At 41.2% G+C, this 16,700-nt stretch overlaps 1 protein-coding gene and 2 pseudogenes across 3 annotated transcripts; 2 read left to right on the forward strand and 1 right to left on the reverse strand.

Annotated features, from left to right (window-relative positions):
* Positions 1–1,252: 1,252 nt before the first annotated feature.
* Positions 1,253–2,779, reverse strand: LOC123126082 (guanosine deaminase-like; annotated as a pseudogene).
* A 2,942-nt stretch (positions 2,780–5,721) lies between these two features.
* On the forward strand, positions 5,722–12,030 carry LOC123123641 (flap endonuclease 1-B). 3 transcript variants are annotated; one of them, XM_044544189.1, is made up of 17 exons: positions 5,722–5,872; positions 5,991–6,107; positions 6,666–6,724; positions 6,826–6,885; positions 6,984–7,037; positions 7,127–7,175; positions 7,284–7,331; positions 7,536–7,601; positions 8,371–8,421; positions 8,506–8,625; positions 8,701–8,785; positions 9,195–9,273; positions 10,002–10,110; positions 10,181–10,237; positions 10,345–10,394; positions 10,476–10,524; positions 11,612–12,030. In XM_044544189.1, exons 1-17 carry the CDS (start codon positions 5,861–5,863, stop codon positions 11,783–11,785), a joined length of 1,239 nt encoding a protein of 412 aa, XP_044400124.1. In that variant the 5' UTR covers positions 5,722–5,860; the 3' UTR covers positions 11,786–12,030. The 3 variants fall into 3 exon arrangements, with proteins under 3 accessions (XP_044400124.1, XP_044400126.1, XP_044400125.1); XM_044544191.1 differs by having other exon boundaries at positions 11,631–12,030; XM_044544190.1 differs by lacking the exon at positions 11,612–12,030 and adding an exon at positions 10,864–11,495.
* A 559-nt stretch (positions 12,031–12,589) lies between these two features.
* LOC123123642 (uncharacterized) lies at positions 12,590–15,276 on the forward strand (annotated as a pseudogene).
* Positions 15,277–16,700: the final 1,424 nt, after the last annotated feature.

The following is a 16,700-nucleotide window of genomic DNA, read 5'->3' on the forward strand; positions in this document are numbered from 1 at the left end:
TCCCGCAGCCAATCTCCTCTCCTGCATGCCAAATAACGGCGACAGACGCATGCCAACTGCATGGGGCCATCTTAGCTAGCCACGTTTTCTTACTCATTTTTCCTCCGCCCGCGCCTATAAAAAGGTTGTCATCATATCGGAAAGCTCATATCCCCGCCTCTCATAGCCTCCACCTCTATCACCACCGTCCACAACCTCCAACTCCCTCTCTATCGCGCACAATCTCCATTTCCCCGCCGCCCACAACTGCTCTTGGAGTAAGAGCGGGATGATGATCGAGTCCACTTTTGCATCCCCATTATCCATTGTTTCTACATAATAGTGGTAGGATTTTCAAAAATTTATCGTGCACCGCACCCTTTTTGCCTTGCCAAGTACCCAAAGAAGAAGGGCATTTTGAGCATTGATTGGAAAACACCTAACTCTAGGTGAAAATAATGCTAATTGATGTCATAATAACCTTCCTTATGAATATAACATTTCGTGGGAATGGATAAAACATAGAAGTTTTACCCACAAAAAAAAACATAGAAGTTCCTTATGAAGATAATATTCCTAGCATGAGAGTAACAATATCAAAGAGTACTGTGCATTGAATAAAACATAAAAAATATTTGGGCAAAAACCTACTAAAGCATACAAATTTCTCAAACATTAAGGTGAATGGGTAAATAAATCCAATTCATTTCTCAAAAGATTGAGGGGGAATGGATACAATAATTCCAATTCCAGATAATAAATGGAGCTGAATCCTCGTCATGATGATCATCATGCATACAAGTTCAAACCAAGTCAGGAAGAACTTGTTGGGCTAATCTTGCCAGAGATGGCTGCAAATAGTAACGAGCTGGAAGTGGAAGGGGAAATCTATCTTCATCCTTCAAGGTCTCTTTCCAGCTCCTTGGCCCCTCCTTCATCATCTTTGTAGCCTCCGCTTCGTCATAGTCATGTCAAGGGCATCTGTCTCATCGTCTCTGTCATCATTATATAGAGATCAAGGCCCACGACGCAAATACAATGAATGTTTAAAAATGATAGAATTCATTCAAAATTTGAAATTTGACAAATTTATGTTCCATAAAAAAAATGGAAACATTTATACAATGAGTGACACTTGTGTATAATCTGCAAAGTTTTAAGGTCAAATGTTCTCTTGTTTGGAAGAAACAATAAAGAAAATTTTCTATATAAGGATAAGACGACTCATAACGCAAATTGAATTATCTAGGTAGAGGGTACACTGGTACAGGGGTATAAAAATCCACACTCTCAAAGCGTGTTTCATGTTAGTATCCACAGTTAGTATCTCAGAATTAAGTAAGGTCAAATCAGAATCACATGTTATATATGCTACTGTATTTGACTGTTTGTAGTTCATCACCAATGACAGATTTTTGACAATTGCATTATTTTTTTCTGAGCATCAAGGGCTTCCGTGATGTGAAATCACATCAATGTCGTCTTTATCTACACATTAGTACATTGGAAATTTCCCCTTGGTGTTCTGAAAGACTTGTTCAGCAAGCAGGGCTCCATTCCCATCTGCTCGCTTTATCTCCAGGTTGGCATTCTGGTAGCAGCTTCCCATGGCAATAGCAGCTTCTGCCGTGGCTCCATACACCAGCCTCTGCATTGCAGCATTCACCATGATTGTCGATTAACAAATTAAGCTGTACATTCTACCAGACGAGGAATGCTGGAGCAAGGGGCGAACCTTGATCCGGGATAGACGAACAGCGCCGAAACACATCGAACAAGGTTCGCAGGATGCATACATTTCGCAATCCGACAGGTCGATCTTCCCAAGCTTCTTACAAGCCTAGAGTGAAAGCAAAGCACTGTGAACATTGGAAATGAAGTACAAAAACAAACTCAGTAACCAAAAATGTAGTAAACAGCAAGCACCAATGGCTGGCTGGTGAGGATGGCATCTGGCCACAAGGCACCTTAATCACCTCTCTTATTGCAGTTACTTCGGCATGGGCGGTTGCATCGGTGTTCTTCAAAACCATGTTATGGCAACTGACTCCTACTTCGTCGTTGCGGACCACGACCGCGCCAAATGGGCGTCCGTGACCACGGTCAGACTGCTCGGTAGGCTTCTTCTACCGCTATCGATAAGAACTTGTGCTCCCTATCTTGTGCGGCTGTTCAAAGAAGCAAAGCATAAACAAGTCGATCTTTTCTTTAAGAAAGAAAGAAAGAGTGTCTCTCCAACTCCAATTGCAGAGAATTACAGAGATGAGTCGGGACTTATTTAGTCATCAATCAGAAGGTAGAATAATAAATAAATAAAATAAAGTAAAGCAGCTAGTAGGTATTGTAGAACAACTTGTGCAATGTATAGAGAAATTAGCACACATAAACAAACAAGATCCTCATGAACTCAGAAAGATGCTCTCCCTCTCTTGTATGGCCTGCTCTGCAGTTGTGCTGAACCACCAGATTCAACAGACGGAGGAGCTAAACAAGTGCACGAGGGCTGTTTTGGTACTGGCGATTAAATCCCGCCTCCTTGAACTTGGGTATTTTATTGAGCTATAAGCAGAGCACAAAACAGAGTAGCAAACAATCTGACCCGCGAGATAACCGGAGCAGAGCGGCAGAGCGTACCCTTGGCTTCCTCCATGGGGAGGGCGGCGGAGGAGGGGAGCAGATCGGCGGAGCCAGCGACGAGGTGCCTCCTGGCGGCCCTGTCCGTGGGAACGAGGAGGAAAGGAAAGTGCTTGGTGCCAGGTCGTCGCTCGTCCAGTCGACGCGCAACTCTAGAACATCGGTCCACATCAGCGCTCGCTAGTACAGCACTACAGCTTCTCACACCAACGACGTGTACATTTTATTGATTATCCGGTGTCAAACTTATAATCTGGGCAACCAGCTGCTCAACATAAAACGTGTCTAGACAAATCTAAGATTAGACTTTTGGGACGGAGAGAGTATTATGCAAGCTCCTGCTCTAGCCAAGTTATGGTATGACTCCATAATAACCGTTGATATGTTGACCGAAAAGATCACTCTAACAGAGCCTTTGGCCCCTTTTTTTGGCCTTTCGCTTCTCCTTTTTCAGATTTTTTGTTTCGACAAAAAAAGGCAGAAAAAATATCACTCTAAGTATGTGCTTTTTGTTTCGGCTTTTGGCTTATACCATCATATAACAATATTGATTCATAAGCTAAAAGCTGAAGAAAAAGCCCCTGTTTAGAAGCTTTTATGGCTTTTTTGTCAAAATAAAAAAGCTGCAAAAGCAGAAACAAAAACCCAAACAAACAGGGTTCATATGATTTTGGATCATCCTAATTATGAAAGATGCTCCAAATCCAGCATATGACACTCCATATTTAGAGGCCATGGGGCGTTGGTTTGGAGGGCGCTCCATCCATCGACCGCTCACGCAGGATGAGATCCCGTGCGGCCCATCCTTTCCTGTGTGCCAATTAATGGCGGCCGTCGCATGTCAACTGCCCCATGGCCATTTTCGTCACATTTCCCGCTCGTTTTCCCCCTGCGCCCACAGCTATAAAAAGATCATTGCCATGTTCGGTAGCTCATACCCCTTGCCGCCCACAACCGGTCTCGGAGCAAGAGAGGGATCGTCGTGAAGTGTCATTAAAAAAATTATGTTAAGGATTACAAAGCATCCACTTAAATCTTTGGGTGCTCCACCTCATGTTTAATATGATTTAAAAAAAATACAAAATCAAGTTTGAAATTCCAATTGTTGTTTGATTAAGATGGAGAAGAAACAATTCTTATTCTTTGTCGGCATAGGTGGTCACGCTCGGGTCCGGGCGAAATCCCCGCCAATGGCTGAGATGTGTAAGCTCCTAATCTAATGTATTATGTTTGTTGTATCTCGTAGTTCAATCTAGAAAAAGGGACATGTCACTGACCCATATCCAATATTTGATTTTTTTATCTTCACCTTTTTTATCTCTACTATTAAAGGGGAACTAGAGTTGGTCATTGTACGTTCGCCTCCCACCCCTGTCCCTCCCCTGTTTGGTCCCCCCCTTACGTCACCCCTCCCCACGTCCCGCATTAACTCAATCAAATCAAATCACACCAAAACCTCAACTAAATCAAAACTTTCCTTGTGTTCCCCTACCCATACCGAAATCAAATCTAACCAAAATCTCAACTAAATCAAATGTCCCTTGCCTTCCCCTATCCATACTCAAATCAAATCTTATGAAAATCTAAAATAAGGTGGGTGTAAGGTATATGCCGGACATGATTGATGGTGAACCATTTGACAATTAGCTAGTGTGTGCTAATGGGATATCAACCCATGCAATTAGGTTGCTACTTTAGGTGCCTCATTGTTTCAAAAGATCTTCATAAGAATCTAGGAAGATTAAAATCTAAGGAGTTTTTTCCTACATCCCTTGTTTGATTCACATGATTCAACACTGTAAGGGTTTTAAGGGTTCTTTTACATCGCGTTTCGTCGAAAATTTGGATCCACCCAAATCCCTTGTAAAGTATCCTTCGTCTTCCATTATGCAATCAAACACATCAAAATATCATAGGATTCAAATGAGCAGGACATTGCAATCATGTGTCAAATCCTTTTTATTTAGAATTCTACAATAGACTATGCCACAAAAAAAAAGAAATCTATAATAGAATTTTTTCATGAAACTAATCAAGTGTATAATTTATGGTGACACCTTAAACATGATTAATGTGCAAACGTGTTTTCGCATATACAAGCAATTTTACTCTATAATACTAAAAAATGCTTTAGGATGTTGGGCTCCAATAAGCCCATTTTATTGATTTTTCTTAAAATATATAGTTGAAGTGTTATTTTTTGTGACTTTTTTTGGCATGTATCGATGTACCTACAAACTATCATATGCTACACATTTGTAGACATGTGTACATAAAAAAAATACATGGATTTGAAAACAGTAAAAAATATGCACATTGTTTGCTTGAAAATTCGTAAACGTGTCTTTTTTTTACAGATCACATGGTAGTATGTCCCAATGAGATTTTATCTTGTCAGAATTATTTGATGCTTCCAAATACGAATTTTGAATTTTTGTTTTATTAAAAAATGTGCCCACCGGAGCTTGGGCTCTAATACGCCTCTCTCTTGTAAATAACATTTTTTGATAAGCCTAGTAATTATAATACAATACTTTGATTGTTAGAAATTTTTCGTTGATAGACGGTCACTTGAAAAATGCTAAAAAACATTCATTGTGGATGGAATGTAAGTCACATTACTACGTTTAAGTTATCTGATCTTTATCATTATTTAAGCACATATAGGAACTCCTTTATTGTAGGGAACTTATTTTTAGGGGTATAAAAGTTTTATTGCTCAAAATGCACATGATATGGGATACAAAATGGATCATGTGGTTAGACCAACCAGACATGTCACCCCTGATCAAGAGAATGTGAAAACTTGGCAAACCTATCGGCGTCGCTATTAGCAGCTCGGCCTTCAAAGGAAGACATACAATTAAATAATCGAGACCTACTATTAATCTCTTTTTTTGAATTATTTGAATTACTTACCACATGTGTCATGTGGTTACTATTCATCTCCCTGATAATATTCCCATGTGCTCCCTGTCTAGGAACTGATAAAAGACATCCAAAGGGCATCATATCAACTCTTTTGATTGTGGGTTGTACATGGGCCGGGCCTACGAACAAGAGCTAAATTCTTCCAGGCCTAGTTAGAGTGACAGGCGAATGGTGGTTTCTAGCCGTCGTCTTCCTCCTGGAAAAAAAGAGAGAGAGGCCCAAACGTCTATTATCCACTTCCCCGGCGGCGGGAAGAGGGTCTTGGACAAGCAGCGGCGGGAGCGGAGACGGTCGGAGGTTGCTCGCCGCCGGCGCAATGGGAATCAAGGTACTCTCCTCCAGTGGGTTTCTCGTTCGCGGCTCCCGTTTTCGCTCGCTTGTGGGCCCCCGATGTGACGGCCTCTCCCTCCCTCACTCTCTCTCCGTCTCTGCGCCCCGCGCACTAGGGTTTGACGAAGCTGCTGGCGGAGCACGCGCCGAGGGCCGCGGTGCAGCGGCGCGTGGAGGACTACCGGGGCCGCGTCATCGCCATCGACGCCAGCCTCAGCATCTACCAGTTCCTGGTGAGTCGCCGTCCTTCGCCGCCCCCCTCCCGTATGTTCTATCCCGTTCCCCTTGGATTTGGGTGGTGCGAGTTGTGCCTGTGCAATCGGATTGGTTAGGAGATGCCATTCTTCCACTCCGGGGAATGCTTCTGCTTCATGCTTGCTGCCGTTGGGCGGTTGATTGCGCTTGGGTTGGTTGGTTCACATGGGAGGATTGTGCGTGCCATGACGCCTGTCAAAAGCTTGAGCATATGCCAACACATTTTTCATCTGTCTATTTTGTGTAGGAGGCAGGGGTTGCCAGTCGCCAGCAGCAAAATTGCAATGTTGAGAGTGTAAATTAACAAATGCAGTAAAAAATAATGTCTTATAGGCAATGCTGTTTACCATGTGCAAGCTCTCCTTATATTGACAAAAGGGGTTTCTTATTAGTAAAACTTATAGAACTCGCTGGTAAACAATTCCCCATTTGCGTTACTCCTTTGTTTATTGTATTGTAGGACCATTTGCCAAACCATGTGGTTAGGCCATCTGCTTGCCTCATCTGCTGTATAATACTGTTTCCCATTTCTCTAGGTTGTGGTGGGAAGGAAAGGAACAGAAGTTCTGACCAATGAAGCCGGTGAAGTCACAAGGCAAGCAGAAATTGTTTGCCCATCAATTTGTTTGTCTGAAATGTTATTGAACTCATGATGTTTATTAGCTCATATGGTTTTTTTATATTTCTAAATTGCAGTCATCTGCAAGGCATGTTGAACCGGACTGTAAGATTGCTTGAAGCAGGAATAAAACCTGTGTAAGTTTGATCCATTTCTGTGGCTGGTTGGTCGCTGTTCATTTCTTGCTTACTGTAACTAACACTAACAGGGGTTAGCTGCTGAACGTTTATGCCAGTTTTGTGTTTGATGGTGAGCCACCTGCCCTGAAGAAAAAGGAACTGGCCAAAAGGTATACGCTGAACCATTCCATTGCTTCCATTCTTTACTCTCATTGTCTTGTCTCAACACATGCTTTGACATATGTTCGCTGCTTATTAGGTCTTTGAAGAGGGATGATGCTTCGAAAGATCTTCATAGTGCTATTGAGGTCACTTTCTCCTTGCCGTAGTTCGAGAATCTCCAACCCTCCTCTTTAGTCGTCATGCTTCTGTATTTGTTGTGTTGTTGGACCTCTGAGGTGGCAATTGCATTGCAGATTGGAGATGAAGATTCAGTTGAAAAATTTAGCAAAAGGACCGTGAAGGTAATTGTCCTACAATTTGGGGAAGGACTGAAGGAGGCAATAATTTCGTGTGTATATGTGTAGATTTAATTCGGATAAAGTACCCTAACATTCATTCTGCCAGTTTGAGCTTTGTCTGCAAACTCAGTAACATTCTTTACCATGTTCTGAAGTGGTTCCAACTTCCAAGCACATGATAAGGTCTTTTGTTCCTTTTCTTTCCAGATCACAAAAGAACACAACGATGGCTGTAAGAGGTTGTTAAGATTGATGGGTGTCCCTATAGTTGAGGTATTATTAATTTATTTAATTCATCAGTTGCTTCAAATATTTCTGTACATTGCAGTCACAGATGAGTTAGTTTCCTCATTGACGTGCTTTTTCAATGCCGAGGAGATTAATAGAACATTCAGAATCTTGTGCACATAAAGAAGTAATCACCAGGTTTTCACTAAAGAAAAAACATCACCCTGCTCGGGAGGCCTTAAATCTGCCTCAAATCTAAGTTCTCTTGAATGTGGGCTGATAATGTTTTCTCAGTCAAGTGTAGGATTCTAAGTTTTAAGCCTAGAAACTGTTCAGGCATGGTCAGCTTGCAAGCCTCTGCAAAATGTGAAGCCTTGAGCAATGAACCAGTCCCCTGCTTGTCTCTATCTTTTTTGTGTGGAGGTGAGTGTGTGTGTGTGTGTGTGGGGGGGGGGGGGGGGGGGGGGTCATGATGGACACGTTGTCTTGAGTACAAGATATCTGTTTGGTGTTCTCTTAACCTTGTCTATTCAGGTCAGCTTAGGCGTAAAAGAAAGGCTTGACCTTAGCATACGAAAAAATGGGACATTGGAGTGATACTTTGGCAATCAACAGATGTTTCCCGTAATTTAGGAAATACCACGAAAGGAAAACAAACTGGATTGGGCTCTGCTTCTCATGGAGTGAAATTCTTCTAAATGAACAGCATGCCGTACTGTAATTTCATGGCAAAGATGCAAGCATATTAGCTGGCCTTCATGAGCTTTACTGTCGTATGTATATACCTAATCACTTTGTCTGAATAATTATGCAGGCACCAGGTGAGGCAGAAGCACAGTGCGCATCACTTTGTAAGAACCATAAGGTGCAACAGACAAACAACTTTGTAAGAACTCTATCTTTATTACCCAAGTAGCATGACTTAATTGTATTTCATTGTGAGTGCCAGGCATATGCTGTCGCTTCAGAGGATATGGACACACTGACTTTCGGTGCTCCAAGGTTTCTTCGCCATGTAACTGACCTTAGTTTTAAGAAATCTCCTGTCACAGAGTTTGAAGTGCCAAAGGTAAATTCTTCTAGTTTTGATCTAATGTTTTTTTTTTTCATCTGAATATCATGGCTACTCTTCACTATTTGACAGGTTTTGGAGGAACTTGGACTCACAATGGATCAGTTCATCGACTTATGTATCCTTAGTGGATGTGACTACTGCGAGAATATTAAAGGTTTACCTGCATCATATGTTTTCTTACACACTTCTGATATTAGATTGAGTCCACAGTATGATGTAGCTCTTCATGATTTGCTTAAAAAGTTGCACAGCTCTGAAAATATTAAAGCTGTTTCTCTTTATTAGTTATGTCATGCATGGACACAATATACTCAATTCCAAATCTAGCTTCAGCAGAACTGTGGAAGAAGTGTAATGTCTCAGGCTTCAGATTCATAATATATTGTTTGCGCTCACCGTATATGATTAAAATGTATGCTTTTGCTTATAGTGCAGCGAAATTGGGTGCTGTTTATGTCGTTTCCATTTTTGAATCTTGACAAATCTTCGTTATACATAAACAAAATGGATCCAAAATCCACAACCATTTTAATGTTTGTCGGACTTTGGTCTTGGTTGAATAGGTATTGGGGGACAAAGAGCCTTGAAACTCATACGTCAGCATGGTTGCATAGAAGAAGTTGTGCAAAATCTTCACAAGAGGTATGCTTATCCTTGCTAGTGTTTTATGTTGGCAGCAAAGTATTAAGGCACTCTTTTTGCAGTCCATCTATTTAATTGTGCAATCAAACTCCTCATTGAGAAAACTACGCAATTGAACACTAGGCACACATTTTGAATGGTAACAATGATGTTTCAATGTTGTTTTTTCATCTGGGCATGCTAAAACACTGACATACCCTTTCAATGTAACAATGCGGCTACTGTGTCCATTAACATACATCCTAAACAGCTTCTGTCACCATCCTGCACTCTCGAACTACTCCTGTTGCCATTTCGCGGTGCTTCATGAGCTATGTTCTGGTGCTATGCCACTGTGGTGTTCCTGCACATGTCATGCCACCGTATCGCTCCTGTGCTGCTGTTCTCTCTGACCCTGCCTTCTGCTGTTTGGATCCAACCCCGGATTCATGGCGTCAATGGGGGCTGATCTGTCCGGTATCTGGCATGTCTTGACTTTTGATGACTAGTTTGTGATGACTGCACTGTAGTTTTTTATATAGCATAACATTTCAGTGGGCAATTGTTTATTACTCCCGATGTCAAGGTGGTAGTTAATTCTCAGTTTTGTCGAGGCAATGAAATTTAAATTTTGACCAGAAATTTGAATTCCCTGGGCTTTGCAGTAGACAACTATGTCTAGTTTTGACGAGGCACTCCAAGTAATCTAAAATGTTTGGTTTTACTGAACACACTCATATGTTCCATAGGTACACTGTTCCAGAAGATTGGCCTTACCAGGAAGTTCGAACCTTGTTTAAGCAACCAAATGTTTGTACAGAAATTCCAGATTTCCAGTGGACCTCAGCAGACAAAGAGGTTATGCTTGATAACTCATGTCATACGGTCCATGTTTTTCCACAAACTGATAGTTGCTTTCTATTTCCAGGGCCTTGTGAATTTCCTGGCATTCGAAAACAGTTTCAGTTCTGATCGAGTGGAAAAGGCATGAACGCATCTTTATTTCATCCGAGCACTCTTATTTAATCTCTTGTAATTTGAATTATAAAATTGTTGATTTGTTGACACAATGTTTGTATGTTTATTCATTAGGCAGTAGAAAAGATAAAGGCTGCTAGCGATAAATATTCCCCAGCAGGGCGGTAAGTGTAATCTGCCTTGTATCTCATGGATAAACTCATAAAGATTGATGCACCTATAAGATAATATTTTTATTGTATCAGAGCGAAGCTTTTGACCCCAGTAGCTAACCTATCAGGATCTACAGATAAGGTGTGGTACTAGTCCCCTAGACTTATTATTTGTCTCACATGGTTCAAATTGACATCCCTTCCTTCTTAGTAGGGTAGTTTCACATTTTTTACAGAAAACATAATGCTTCATAAATCTCTCTCTCTCTCTCTCTCTCTCATACAATATTACGTACTGCTTAATTTCTACAGTCCGTGGAAGTTACCATTGGATGTGTCCATTATGAATGGTTTTATGAAAACTTATCGGCAGATTAGTTTGAGCAACTGCTTCATCCCTTTTTGTTTCCTTCCTTGCGGCCCATTATTATGTGCATTCAAGTGAGCCCTCTGTAGATGGACTCACGGCACAGTGAAACAGGTGTTCATGAATGGGGCAAATACCGCTCAGGGTGAGCAAGCCCATGAAGATGGGATACTATAATACAGAGAAATGTACCATTAACTGAGGGTGAGAAGTTTCGATGGGAGAAGCTAAAATTCTTCTTGCTCGTGTAATAAGATGTCCTTTTGAAACCGAAACTGTAATAAGTGTTGAGCCTCTTTTATCTAGTGTCCCAAACAATAATAGCCAATTCAGACTCATCTATATCTGCTAATACACTTTAGAATTGAACAATTGATCCCGCAAATTTTGTTTTTGTTTGAACAATTGAAGGCCAACAATTAAATGCCACACAAAGTAACAATAGTGCAGACAAAATGTATCTATCCGTGAATTGGACTCCGCTCACACGTGCGGTCTTCTTATCCACGATCCCATGTGGTTAACCTGCTGTGCACTGGCCTGGCTTACCCACACAGATGCATGTAGCCAACTCCATGACACGTCGCAGATTATTTATGCAACTTTGATGGACACAAGTTCTCAGTTGGTAGATTGTCTCTTCAGATATTTGATTGCTTCAAGTATTCTTCATTTCTTCTGGCGTAGAGTAGCCGAGTGTTGGATTATTACCTAATTTTCTTAATGATTTTTCTGGGCATGTTTTGAATTTTATCTGGTTGGATAGGAATATATCAATATACAGTCGTGTACAATTCTGAAAACCAAGAAACACTATAATGTTGATCCTTATCTTATCCGTTCGTATTTTACTGGATAACAGGAATCCAAGTGTGTTTTAGGTGCTTCAGGACAAGGTCTGAGGAGCAGGACTGCTGTACAAGTATGCAGTAGCTCAAGCTCTGGTTTCAGATATGGTAGTTCTAGTTCAAAGCCATTGGTGCTGGGAAGGCAATCAGGAGTTCATGTGAAGCCTCCCACCTTTTCTTTCATCTAAATCTGGAGTTGCTTTGGTTCTCAAGATTACCTAGCGAAGCTGTGACCAAGCTACAGGAAGAATAGATGGCCACTTGGAATGTGTCAAGTGAATGCTATGGTTGTAATTTAGGCTTGTCTTGTAATCTAGAAAATTAGCTTCAATGCTTCAACTTATTCACATCTAACGCTGCTTCCTGCTAGAGTGTCGCATGGTGACCGGCAAGTATTTGGTCGCCTTTTGGCTATAATATGGAAAATTGTCAGTGCGCCAGTGTTTTTTTGCTGACAAAATACACATATACCCCTTGCATTACCTCGAACTGGAGTAAATGTTTTGTTCAAACACGAGCTATGTTGATCATATAGTTTTTCAGATTCTGCACGATCTTTTCATGGAGCATAGAGGTTGTACATTAGCCTCCCATGCTCATGATACAGGAAATCGAGAAGTATCATTTGAACCGCAAAACTGGAACGTATCTTTGATGTTGGCTGTTCCATTTGGGTTATTATTGGATTCTTAACAAGTGGAGCCTTGGAAATCCTGATGACATCTGTGCCCTTTGGTTATGCCACATGATATGCTCAAATATGTGTTAAGTTAGCCTTGGAGATGTCTGATTCGCCATATCTTATATTCTGTATGACTTCAACATTGGCGGCTGGGGAACAACAGCTCTTGGAAGGGTACCAGTCACCACCGAGTGGGTATATTCCCTCATGTATGCAAAAATCCAGGGTATTTGATACAGATGCTGTAATATTCTCTGGTTCTTCCAACTCGTGCTAAATATTCTCATGCCACTTTTGTAGGAACGGGGAGGTTCTGGCTTGTGGCCCAGTGGGCACATGAGAGCCTTTAGATTTGAACACTAGCCTGTTGTTCTTCTGTAGGAAAGTGGCATCCTTGACCTGATGGAAAGTTGGAGACAGACATCAAATTGGCTGCGGATCATTCTGAATGCTGGATTTCATGCCATCAGTCTACCAAAGCATCTGTGCATCTGTTATGTTCTGTATGTTGCCAGCTTGGCCTGCTGCTATAAATACAGCACCAAATCTACCAGGCTCAACACCATTCATTGCCTCATTAGAAGCCTTCCAGTGTTCATTGTCGCAAGGTAACCGACTCTTTTGGCTTTCCGCAAGTGTTTTTATTTACTTTATTCATGTTCGCTGGAGCCAGGATATGTTTGGGCTAATCATGCTGGATTGAGGTGTCATGGTAGATGTATTAACACTTAGGTAATATCATAAATTCAGAATATACCTCCCACTGGGTGTGAATAATATAGTGAGATGAAAATTACAATGTCTATGTCAGATGTTAGTACCAAAGTTCAGCCATTAAAATACTTTTGCTGAGTTGTCTGATTTCAGAGCCAAGAGAATGTAGACAAGTCTTCAGCATGGGTATGGAATGTAGACAAGCCATTAACATATTTTTGCTGAGTTGTCTGATTTCAGAACCTACCATGTCTTACTGAAGTTTACAGTTTGGCTGCTTCAGTTTGATTGTTTGTATGGAAAGACTTGTTTTGCCTGCCGTGCTTGTTTTGTACCTGGCACACTACATAATTTATTTTAGTTAATCTCCTGGGGACTATGTTATTGCTTTCTCATGAACTGCTTATTGTTCTTTCAGGTTGCTATCTGATTGTGTCATTTCATTTAGCAACTGCCTCTGCTTTTGACTGTAGAAGATGGCTGCTATTGTTGAAGGTCCCACTCCTAAGTATGAGTGCTTGCTATTTGGTATGTACCGTGCTTTTATAAATCTGAAGAGTTGTTTGTTTAAATTATTTGTTATTGTTTTGTACACTCCAGTAAAAGCTGTTCACTATTTGCGACTGCAGATTTGGATGATACACTGTATCCTCTTAGTGCTGGCATCAATCTTGCTTGCCGTAAAAATATTCAAGGTGTGAATAATAAGTCATTTTTTCAGTATCTTCATACCTCATGAATCGTTATGTTTTCATAAATGATTGGAGAGACTAACTTTGAAATTTTGGCTACCAGATTACATGCGTGACCATCTGCGAATTGAAGAAAGCCAAATTGCAGAGATGTGCCTGGAACTTTATAGGGAATATGGCACCACAATGGCTGGTCTTAAGGTACAATTTGTATCCAGTTATTATTTTTAGCAGAAGAGCTTATGTTTCTTGGCCCCTAATAATACGAATGTTAATTCTCTGCAGGCATTAGGTTATGAGTTTGACAATGATGAATTTCATTCAAATGTTCATGGTAGACTGCCATATGACAATCTGAGGCCTGACTGTTTTGAGGACCCTTCTACTTTCCATTCCACAAAGAAAAATAGTAAGCGAATTTGCCACAGTTTATTTGCTCTTCTAATCATTACACCTTGCATTGGCAATTAGTAATTTGGAGAACTTGCTTGTTGCAGATATTTACAAACTCGGACAAGGTTCACGCGGAAGAGGTTCTGCGCAGGCTGGGTTTGCAGGACTGCTTTGAGGGTGTGATATGCTTCGAGACATTGAATCCACCAGCTGTGACGAGCAATGGCCTATGCAAGTCCCAGGCGGATCCTATGGCTCTCTCTGATGAACCATCTTCCGACTTGGACGGTCTCTATGGATCGGATGGCAGACCTAAATCATCCATCCTGTGCAAACCCACTATTGAATCCATGGAAGCCGCAATTCATATCGCAAATGTTGATCCTAAGAAGACAGTACGAGCAATCCCTCTTTCATACATGAGCAAGAACACTCCCCACCGGCAATGATAACCTGATAGTTTGCTACTTTGCTACTTCCATTTTGTAGATCTTCTTTGATGACAGCACCCGGAACATTGCTACAGGAAAGGCCGCAGGCTTCCACACTGTGATTGTAAGATTGCGTCACGCATAATTCCAAACTAGCCCTGCTTCCAAGTCCAGGGTCAATGTTACACCTGTAACTCTTGTGAATTTGCTGCAGGTTGGCAGGTCAGCACTCGTTCCAGGGGCTGATCATGCATTGGAGAGCATCCACAACATCAAGGAGGCGTTGCCTAAGATATGGGAAGTCCACGACTGGTCAGAATCTGACGCTGTTCCTGCTTCTGCCGCGGTAGAAACATCGGTTATTGCTTGACGTTGTGTTCCCAATGGATTGGCTATATATCATCGGAGAATGGAATGTTTGGGTGGAAATAGTATGCTGAAGATTGGATACGTGGAGGAGTATAAAGATAAGATGAGTCCGATCATAACATCTACATTGCTAGATGCACTTCCATTGCATTATACTCCCTCCGTTCCTAAATATAAGTCTTTTTAGAGATTCCACTATAAACTACATACAGTTGTATATAGACATATTTTAGAGTGCACTCATTTTGCTCCGTATGTAGTCCATAGTGGAATCTGTCAAAATACTTGTATTTAGGAACGGAGGCAGTATAAGTTTCAAGGAAATGTAGTGGAAAATAAGCATCAGCAGGTGCATATTAGTATCTACTGCTACCAAGCATGGACCTATATTTAACAAATACTCCCACTGTCCGAAAAAACTTGTCCCAAGCTTGTCTCTCAATTCTCAAATGGATGTATCTAGCACTAACTTGGTGCTATATACATTCATTTGAGAGACAAGCTTTTTTGAAGGAGGGAGTAGTAGCATTGTATTCTTGGCCTTCATACGCCGATACTCCTCAGAAATGCTGCCTCTCCTGTACAGGGTGAAAAAGGTACCAAAGTATCCCCAAAAAGTACAAATATTTTCATATGGGCAATATACCTTAAAGTGTATGGCTGTATGGGCAATAGACTTGAATGTCAATAAACACTTATTTGTTTGTTGCAAAACCCACTTATTGAGTACACTTTTGTGTACTTGCTTGCATGTAATGCTATCCTGAAACAAATCCCTTGACGGTTAAAGGGAACATGGGGGGTCATAGCGGTCATCTTCTCTCCGTCAAGAAAAGTAAGAGGGAATTTATATTCGGTAAATCAACACTTCGATGACAACCAAGGAAACTATATATAGTTTCAAAACAAATAGAATGAGACATGACCAAATACAGAGCTAATTAACAAATAGTTGCATCTCCCGTACGGAAAGCATTCAGTGGGATATTCTAGGGAATAGGTTCCACGTTAAGCATGAGACGAGGAGTATACAACTTGCATCCTTTCCACAGATAATATTCTTGCTGCCCCAAGGAGCATTTCTTGCCTGGAAGAAACAAAGCCCACATGATTTTGATCATGCCCGATAACCACTCCGGCATGGCCACCTTGCATCTAGGAGGTACGCCAAACCAGTTCACCATTACCGGGATAAATAAAGCAATCAACCGAAGGATACGCCAAACATATATCGCTGATATTCGTGACGTAACCTCCAATGTCACTTTGTTTAATGTCGCACGCCAGCTTGATGGTCATTCTTTTAAGCACTGGCGCCCATCTGAATATCATTGTGATGAAATCAATCTCACCACTGTCCCCTCCAAAGTTGTCGATCTCTACTTCTTCAAGAAGAGTCAAGGAGATACTTTGGCTCCTCCAGTTCTTTGGCTCATGACAATCACAATTTCCATGGCATTGCGATGTTTGTGACATCTTGAACATGAAAAAAACGTTAGAATGTGTTTTGAATAAGTAGCACGTATGTGTAAGATATATAAGCAGCATGGAGAAATATATACCTGGCACCATGCCGGTAGTATGACCTTAATTAAGCCCCTGTATAGCGGTTCGAATGTGATGCATCTCAAGGAGGCGTAACATCAATGCTCCAAAAGCATGCCCGTGTGTACTGAGATTTAGCTCTAAGGTAGAAAAGTTGGTAATCGAAAGTTTGTTCATCTCATGCTCAAGATTTAGCTCCACCACATCCACATCAAACCCCCGCAAAAAAAAAAACATCCACATCAAACAAATCTTGAGTATGATCCTGCAAAACATT

Source organism: Triticum aestivum, chromosome 5D (genome assembly GCF_018294505.1).
Source record: "Triticum aestivum cultivar Chinese Spring chromosome 5D, IWGSC CS RefSeq v2.1, whole genome shotgun sequence".
Classification (NCBI taxonomy): Eukaryota; Viridiplantae; Streptophyta; class Magnoliopsida; order Poales; family Poaceae; genus Triticum; species Triticum aestivum.